We start from the raw sequence: 9690 nt of genomic DNA on the forward strand, positions 1-9690 counted from the left end.
GGGGGGCGCACAGGGGCCGCAGGGGTCAGGGGCATCGAGGGCCTGAAGAAACACTCAGCCGCCTTTGTCGAGTTTTCTACTGGGTACAGATGAAGGGAGACGTAGAGGACTACTGCCTTAGCTGTGTCGACTGTAATGTGCTTCGGGTGGGACAGAAGCTGTAGAAGGGGGGATGGAAATGTTGGTTTAAATGAATGTGTAAAGAAGAAAAGAGAAATACGGTAAATGTTGGGGTCAAATGTTGAACTGAAATGATATGTGGGTTGAATTGAAAATGAGTGTAAAGAAAAGAGGGAAAACGTAAACGGGGTATTGAGTCGAATGCAAATGTGTGTAAAAAAGAAAAGGGCTATTGGAATGGGAAAAGAGGAAGGAATGAAAAGAAATGCAAATGGTGGTGGTGGAACGGAAATTGAGAAGTGTGCTAAAAAGATAAGAGACTATGTGGGGAAATTGATGTGGTGATGGAAAAATGTTGTGGGGTGTTGTGTTTTGGTACAGGGGGGATATGTGTGTGGGTTGTGCATGTCGCGTGGAAGCGACATTATTGTTGGGCGGGGAGTATGTAGCGTTCCAGGTAATCCAGGTATTACCTGTAATGTGATGTGCAATAGAAGTGTCTAGATTGCAGCTAGGAACTAATGTGTGTGGGTGTGTTCCTAGGGGGAAGGGGGTATATAGGACCAGCGGCCGCGGGCTGGATGTGAGTCTAGTTCTGCGAGCGGGCTAGAGCGGGTGTCGTGTGTGGAGCTAGCTGAGAAGCTAGCTGCTAGGAGCTGAATGAGCCTGTGAATAAAGAACCTGTACCAACTACAACTCTCCGTTCCTTGGCGTATCAGCGATACGCTACAATACAGAGTAAATAGGTTATACCCTTTTTATTTATCTCAATGGTTATACCCATAAATTAATCGTAAAAACAACAATTATCATTCACAACATATTATATACTGTCTTTTTTTAACAGACCTAATGGGATACAGTCAACAATGGATGTACAAGTTTGGAGAGCAAGTTTGGGGCAAAAGAACTACAAATCCCTAGAACACTCCTTCAGCGATTGGTCGGCCCAGCCAACATTTGATTGGGCAGACTCAGTAAAGACTCCTGTGATTGGTCGTGAGTGGCCATGTTTGCAATTCCAGCTGTCTTGACGTAGAGCTAACTAGCCGGTTAGCTGTCGGAGCTGTGTACTGTTTATTTTATTTTTGGGGTAAATTATCGTACCGCTCCGCCACCCCCGTTCACACCGGGTTATCTGTAAAGTCGCAATGCCGGTTCACATCCGAGAGAAGAAGGAGAGTAACCACGAAGAAATGGAGGTGGATTTTCCCGAACAAGACGGCAGCAGCACAGACGAAGAGGATACAGTTAGCTCGTCCGTGTCTGAAGATGGAGACAGCTCGGGTAGGAAATCATAAGCTATAGGCCTAAGATACCAACCCACAGCTAACTTCAATAAACACGGTTTTAAGTTCAACAGAGTATGCGGTCGGTGCCAGTGAGATTTAGCCGACATGTTGACCAGGGAGATGTTGATGGGGGTGAAGGCGGTTGATGGTGATGTTTGGACTGGAGTGTGGAGGAGAGAGATGCAGATGCAGGAGATGCTAACTTAGAGCTTTCATGTTTCCATGCGAACAGAGATGGACGATGAAGACTGTGAGAGGAGGCGGATGGAGTGCCTGGATGAGATGACCACCCTGGAGAAGCAGTTCACAGACCTGAAAGAACAGTAAGTTTCCTCCTCAAAGACTATCTCTTTCTTCGTTCTTTCCCGAGTTGTATGGATGGTGAGACTCTCTTTGAACCCAGCTAGACTGGACTTGACTTGAACTTTGCCTAAACTCTGTGTGGGTCTCTGAGATGCTGGTGCTGAGTGGTTGTTATCTGACATATTTTGGCTGCTCTCCAAATAAGCTAACCTGACGCTGCCAGATGGACGGTTATCAGAAGACAGGACCTCCACACACACACACATACACACACACACACACACACACACACACACACACATATCTTTTTTTTTGTTCTTTTTGTTGTTGTTCCCAAGCCACGAAAAGGAGCCTGACTGTTGTTGTTGGAGGTAGAGGTCTTCACGGGTCTACTCGGACCCTAGGACCCGGGACCCGTTCCGAGACCCGTACGGGTCCGGGTCCATATTTCTTATGGTCAATTAAGGTCCCCACGGGTCCGGGTCTATTTATCGTTATGTGTAATAAGAGTGGATCCGAGAAGACCCGTGATCAGCGCTGATCTGAGAGAAACGCATCAAAACAGCACACGTGAGGCTTGTTGTCACAAACTGCAAGTAAATCCATAGAGAAAATAAGTAGCAAAGAGCGTTCCCATCTGCAACGAAAATTACATTACTTCCTCGTTTACATAAAGCGCATGTATTGTGAGCGCATGGGTACACATGCGTCTCAGGCAAACAAGGAAGTGATTTTCGTTGCAGAGAGGTAACCCTCTTGGAACCACTCTTGCTGGTTCCTCTCGCTATGGATTTACTTTGAAAATGACAGTTTCGCGTACTTTGGATTATTATTTGATGATCGCATGGTGAGTACACAAGTCACAACATATGTGATTGTTTCTAGCGCTGTTGTGTGTGTTTTTGGGGGAATGAACGGCGGTAGCATATTAGAGACTGCCACTACTGTACTATCTAACTAGCGTTAACAGTACTAGCAGCCCCCATGTATCACTGTGAAACGCACTTTCTAATGCACGCCACGCACAGTGAAGATGTTGGCGGCGTGTCCCTTCGCATTTAACGTTAGCCAGGGGACTTTTCAGTCATGCATCTGCATGCGTCTCAGATTTCTAATAATATACGGGTCCACACGGGTCCGACATTTATCGGTTCTGAACGGGGCCGGGTCTCAGATTTCTAATAATAGACGGCTCCACTCCGGGTCCGGGCACAAATGTCCCGGGTCCATTAGGGTCCGGGTCCGTGATTTTGGACCCGTGAAGACCTCTAGTTGGAGGATCTGGAAGAAGAGGTGCTCACAGAGCATTTGATTGGCTGGATCACCCATTACTTGCACCCTCAAATGGAGCGTGATGTCACTGTAGGCAAAATAATACCTCTTACACACACAACCTGAGAATATATATAGATAGAACATGATGCTCTAGCCTACACACAGTGACACAGGTTTACCACTGAAATTTCACACCAGACGGAAGTCACGGAACAGAGTTTGACCTGGCTCTCAACCAAGGGACAACCTCCGGAGCTGAAAATTGAAGCAAATGCGGAAGTGCCTTAAACCTGCATTTTTTTTTCTCTTTTCGAATGGCCAGCAGGGGACTGGCTGCAAAAATAAGCCAGATTGTATGGACATCTATGAGAAAATGATCACCCTACTTGTCACTTGATATTACCTCAGTAAACAGTTTAGTAATGAGTTGATGGTCTCAAATGATGTCTTGGACTATTTTCAATAATGTAGACTACTTAACAGCCAATGCCCAGTTCGTCATATCACAGTGCACGCCCCCTTTCTTTGAGGATGTATAACCCATTCACTGTTAGGCTCGCCCCCTTTCTCTGATGCTGTCTCCTCACCCATTCACAGTTTACCACACATGTGGCAATAACCAATCAGCCCAAGGTATTCCTCTCCAGCTGATCCCAATCACCTAATCAGCGTAGTATATCAGGGTCCATGTTTTACTCTGTTTGCTATGTGCTGTGTATGTGCCATGTCATTCTCAGTTGCTGATCATCATCGCTGAAGCAGTTGTTTTCGCCCCACCTCCTCCCCTGACCACCACCATCGGTCATGACTCCTGATTGAAGAATTCCCTATGGGGGATTTCCTATCCTATTCTTCACTGACGACGCCCTCTCATCATCTCAGGAGAGCGTCATCATATCATGGAGTCATACGCCAAAATTAATTTGTTGTATCATTAAAGCTTGTTATACTTTCTATTAGTCTCTCATTATTGAATTGCTGCTAGTCTCAAGTCTTCTTCAATACAGCATGATGTTCAATTTGTAAATTATGGTCCCATTTAGAGTAAAATACATAATGCAGACTATGCTTTTGTCACCTGTCCAGTGATTGTGCAGCTTGCCTTTCTTGGACCAATAACAGTCGCCAGTGGAGCTCTTCTTGTACTGTCCAAATATAATCACTTCTGGAATCTGGCTCCAAAAGATGGCCAAGATGGCGATGGGTGAAAATGCCAAACTCAAGGCTTTAAAACGGGGGTCCACAAACCAATGGGTGATGTCACGGTGGCTATGTCTAGGGATGAAACGATAACCGGTTTGAATGATAACCGTGATAAAATTCCTTACGATAACGTGATAAAATTCCTTACGATAACCGTACGCTTTTTTCGTTTCCCCCTTAATGTAAATATGAATGTAAACGGCGAATAAACAACTTGAACTTGAGATATTGACACCGGCCACTAATCAAATGCTGCCCGGTAAATGATGTGTTTGGCTGCTCTCAGTGTGTCTGCTCTACCAGCCACTTTCGCAAGTAACAAGCCATCATTTTGGAAGTGAGATTCTGTATTAAAAGCCAGCGTTTTTCTTCTGTATCACCACTGTGGTGAGTTAGTTTACAAGACCATAAGGATAAGTTATGCTCACACAATAAGCCCATAATGACTATGAGGAATGAATCATCCAGTGTAGGTTTTATGAAGGGATGTTGTTGATGTTTTTTATTTCTTGCTATCCAGGCTGTACAAGGAGCGTCTGAGCCAGGTGGACATCAAGCTGCAGGAGGTCATGGCTGGCTGTGCCCAAGAGTACCTGGAGCCTCTAGCCAACCTGCAGGAGAACATGCAGATCAGGACCAAAGTGGCTGGTGGGTCCAATTAACTTTACAGGTTTTTCTCTCTCATACATACACATTGTTGCTGTCCAGTGAAATTTACTTATCTAAAATAAAATGTCATCTTTTCAGTATTCAGTAGTGCTTATTTTCAGATTGCCCACAATGCATTTTGGAGTTTATCCAATGGATTCTGAAAGGGTTTCGTCAAACTATTCACCTTATGTAGCCACGCCCATTTGACCTGGTTGTGTGGCCGTCCCAAAACTTCCGGCTAAAAATAATAATAAAATAAAATAAAAAATGGCTGCGCTGCTCCAATATCATCTAACTCTGAATTAACTAATAATTTAGCCAATTGTATGTAACATACCAAATAAAAGCAAATGGCAATGTCTAAGAATGCAACGCCATGTAACTGGCTCGTTAAGTCTCGCATTCCAGGGAATTACGTTAACGTCTGCGCGTCTTTATTGACGTTAATGGCTCGCGCTGCTATCGCGCTGCCTCGGAGGAGAGACAACTATCTGAAGCTTTCTTTGTTGGAGTCCAGGTATGTTTTACAAGAAAGTGCTCGTCATTGTCGACGATAACGTTATCTGACCTGGCTAACAGTGGATACTCGCTTGCTTGCTGTGTACCCGCTCAAAGTAGTAGGCTACGTTATTTATTTTACCCCTTCACTGCCCGCTCCAAAAACAACTCTTATTTTGCGCCGTGACCGCCGGAAGTGTTAGACGGACCCGGAAGAATTTGGTCCACTGTAAGTTCTGAACATAAGGTGAATAGAGCAGCAGGGATTCCTAAACCTAAAGGAACACTCCACCGATTTCCAACCAGCTTTGTATCATTATTACAAAGCTGCCTCACAGCAAGAAGGTCCTGGGTTCGATTCCCGCCTGGGGCGCTGTTGACACTGGGCGGTATGTCACCCCCTGCCTGATGCCAAGATGGGCTATCTCATGAGAAAGGGCCTTTCTGTGTCGAGTTTGCATGTTCTCCCCGTGCTCCCCTAGGGTTCCCTCCATAGATAACCCCCCACTAAAAACATGCAGAAGATCGTACCAGCGGTGGTTGGAAGAAGTTGGTCCCTAGGCGCTCCACTGCAGCTGCCCACCGCTCCTGACCATGGAGGAGGACGAGCCAGGATGGGTAAAACGCGGAAGACAAATTTCACTGCATCTCTGCATTGATGTCTGTCTGTGACTAATAAAGACGGGGTTTGTCCGTCCGATATTGTATTGTATATCCGATAACTGTAAGCGGTTTTGCCAGGCATTCGTTTAGTTTGACACTTATTGAGAGTTGATTTGAGTTAGGTTGTGGACCAGTGATGTAATTCATGCACAAATTAAATCACTGGTCCACAACTTAACTCAAATCAACTCTCAATACAGTAACTGTCAAACTAAACGAATGACTGCAAAACTGTTTACAGTTTTCAGATATACTACTGATTTTGTAATGATACAAAGCTGGTTGAAAATCAGCGGTGTTCCTTTAAGTTAAAACATCACCAAAAATCGCCAAGATTGGGGTTCCAAGGATTTTGCAGGACACGTCAGCGATATAGTGGATCTGACTTGGATCATCATCATCATCATCATCCTCTTCTTCTTCTTCATGCTTATTTGAGCTCTTTTTTTTCCTTCTCCAAACTTGATCCTTCATTAAGGATGAATCACTAGAGTTCCCAGGCTTGCTGGGTCTAGACTCTACAGGCTCTGGGATGCCAGAATCTACTGTCTAGTGTTGTTCCCGAGGTCTTATGCGCCTAATTAACCAAAACGTTAAGTCCAGTGGCTTAGCTGCTCTCTCTGCTTCCCTAAAGCAAAAATAATTGGATGCTCTCCCGGTCTAGATTATTTTGGGCGATCACTTTTGTGCCCTCAATCCATGTGTGTGTTTCCACAAAGAACAGGCAAAGCGGAGCGGCTCTTGGCATCTGTACAAATGCCAGTGTTGGGAATAGTACAGCACTAATTAATCTGCTTCTTAGAGACTACGGCAGCTTAGTCAAAAGAATAATCTTCCTTCTCGTGCCGTGCCCTGCACAGGTCCCAACTGGATGACTAGGATTGATTTACCACTATTTTTCTGTTTCAGGGATCTACAGGGAGCTATGTTTGGAGTCGGTGAAGAACAAGTACGAGTGTGAGATCCAGGCCGCCTGCCAACACTGGGAGGTGAGAGGTCAAGTCGTGTTTATGTGGGGTTTAAGTAAGCTGTATATTTTGCTGGACCAAAATACTGCATTTTTCGGTTCAAACCATCGACAGTAAATAATATGGACGAAGCCTACCGTTGTTGTTTTTTTACTCCTGTTGCCTAGTGTAGGGGAGTGTAGCCTGTGGGGTCCTTGCGCAGCTGCCGAGACGGCACGAGATGAGGGGTTTCCCAGAGCCGCAGCTCCGCCTCCTATTGATCTGTGATCGACAAGCTGCGTGATCACTGGACAGGCGACTTGTCAATCACCCCCAAAACATACTTTTTTGTATTGTCTATTTTACTCTAAACAGCTGAGTTATCTAAAAATCCAACCCCCGTACAGTTGTTACGAAAGGTGAAATTAGCGATATTGGCCCAAACAGTGTTTTGGTCCATTCTGTAAACATGCGTAATGACTTACTTAATTACTGTTCCAAAGCGGGGCATCCACTATCTGAATGGGTTGAATTGAATCAGTCTTGGCTATTGGAGAATATTCTGGACTTTTCTATCAGTGTTGGGCGACTAGTGACCTGCTGCCCCCCCTGTCTGTCTGTCTGTCTCCCAGAGTGAGAAGCTGCTGCTGTTTGACACGGTACAGAGCGAACTGGAGGAGAAGATCAGAAGACTGGAGGAAGACAGACACAGTATTGACATAACCTCAGGTACAAACATACGCTAGATCTTGGCTCACCAATTTGAGGCCCGCAGGCCAAGTTCGGCCCACACTCCGTTTGTTTTGGTCCGCCATGGATGGACAGTTATTTTGAAAATGTATTTTATATTTAGAATGTAAATTGTCTATAAAATATAATACATTTTAATGTAATGTAATTTCACATAACATCAACATTTATACTTGGCCCACGCCGGCCCTCCATCCAGATCATTTTTTGGCCCTTCATAGGAAAGAACGTGGGCACCTCTGATATATAGTAAAAGATCTGAACTCCCCGAACTTGCGGGTGGCCAAATATGAGATGCACTACAGAGGAGGTGACACAGACGCCAGTGTTTCTCCAACCTGTCCTTTCTGCTTCACAGAGTTGTGGAATGATGGATTGCACTCACGGAAAAACAAGAAGAAAGATCCATTCTGCCCTGTCAAGAAGAAGAAGCCCGTTGTCGTTTCTGATATCCTTTTCCTGCTGTCTCATCCCTCACATCGCTCATCCCCACTACCTTTCCTTCTGTCTCATCGCTCACATCTCTCATCTCATCACTACCTTTGATGTAACACTTCAAGGACGGACTGTTTTGTTCGACACATGTTTTCTGCTGCGTCAGGGTGCTTTCTCCTTAACCTCTGGGTCAACGTCCCTATATTGTTTACATGCTGCAAGACCTGGATATTCTTGAAGACTGGACTGCAATCAGAAAGGTATCTTTCAGTCTAAAAAGGGAGAAACTAGTGAATGGGTGCTTGTGTCTATACCGATCGATTGTCTTGAAGTTGTTGTTTGACCTTTTTCAGTTTGCGCCTCTGTCTCCCCTCTCGCAGGCGATGGCATCCATAGGGCCACACAGGGTGAAGGTCGATGGTAAGAGTTTCTCCTCCTCCTCTATTACAGTCAATATCTGGCTCAGAGCAGATATCGACCCGCAGTTAAGAAGGGTTGATTCAAAGACTGAAGTACAAAGTACAAAAGTTCATTGTTGAATCCGTTGTTGCACGCTGCTATTTATAGCGCTGCTATTTATAGGCTAATGTTGGGAATTGTGTCTTCTCCCCACCCAGCAGCACTGTCTGTGTGTTTTGCATGCATGCTTGCTTCATTTACTTTGTTTTGTTCTTGCTCCCTGTTTCTTTTTCCTCTGACTCTACTCTCACCTTCGTCCTTCCCTCTCTCTTCCTCTTCCTCACCCCCTTTATTTATATATCTGTCTTTTTTGGGGGGTCCCTCCAGCCGCTGTCGTTAAGCCTGACAGGCATCACCATGTGGCGCGCTCCGAGGAGGGCCGACTCTTCTATGACAACCAGTGGTACTGCAGAGGACAGGCCATCTGTATCAACAGGAAGGACGAGTACCCAACTAGGTGCGTGTGGGTGTGTGGGTGTGTGGGTGTGGGTGTGTGTGGGTGTGTGTGTGTGGTGTGTGTGTGTGTAACAGTTTGCCGTATGAGTGAGAGATGTTTTTGAATTACAGCTGATGACACCAGCCAAGCTTGGTGTTGTTTTTAAACTGAAATGCTTTGTCATGGATCTAGTAGTGTGTGTGTTGAGAGCAAAAAAAAGAAAGAGACAATAACAGTATGGACAATGGATATTGTTTCTGACGATCTTAGTTTTGCATTGTTCTAACATTGTTCTGTGTGTGTGTGTGTGTGTCTGTTTCAGTGCCATCATCACCACCATCAACCACGACGAGGTGTGGTTCAAACGACTGGATGGCACAAAGTCCAAGCTCTACATCTCCCAGCTGCAGAAAGGCAAATACACTATCAAGCACTCCTAAACACACACACACACACACACACACACACACACACACACACACACACACACACTACCCCATCCACAATGTTTCTCTTTCTCTTCCTCCCCCCTTTGGAATCTTGCTATACGCTTGCCATGTCTACAGAAACACAGATACTCTCTCTCTCACTCACTCACTCACAGACACACACACACACACACACACACACACACACACACACACACACACACACACAC

At 45.3% G+C, this 9690-nt stretch overlaps 1 protein-coding gene across 1 annotated transcript; it reads left to right on the forward strand.

Moving 5' to 3' along the window:
* Positions 1–1271: 1271 nt before the first annotated feature.
* Positions 1272–9472, forward strand: LOC310782744 (breast cancer metastasis-suppressor 1-like protein-A; the record flags this gene model as incomplete). The annotated part of the gene is made up of 10 exons (XM_083643477.1): positions 1272–1407; positions 1645–1735; positions 4714–4841; positions 6915–6994; positions 7585–7681; positions 8061–8150; positions 8333–8397; positions 8518–8557; positions 8924–9053; positions 9355–9472. 10 exons carry the CDS (start codon positions 1272–1274, stop codon positions 9470–9472), a joined length of 975 nt encoding a protein of 324 aa, XP_083499603.1.
* Positions 9473–9690: the final 218 nt, after the last annotated feature.

This window comes from Poromitra crassiceps, assembly GCF_964638095.1.
Source record: "Poromitra crassiceps genome assembly, chromosome: 9".
NCBI classification, from domain to species: domain Eukaryota; kingdom Metazoa; phylum Chordata; class Actinopteri; order Beryciformes; family Melamphaidae; genus Poromitra; species Poromitra crassiceps.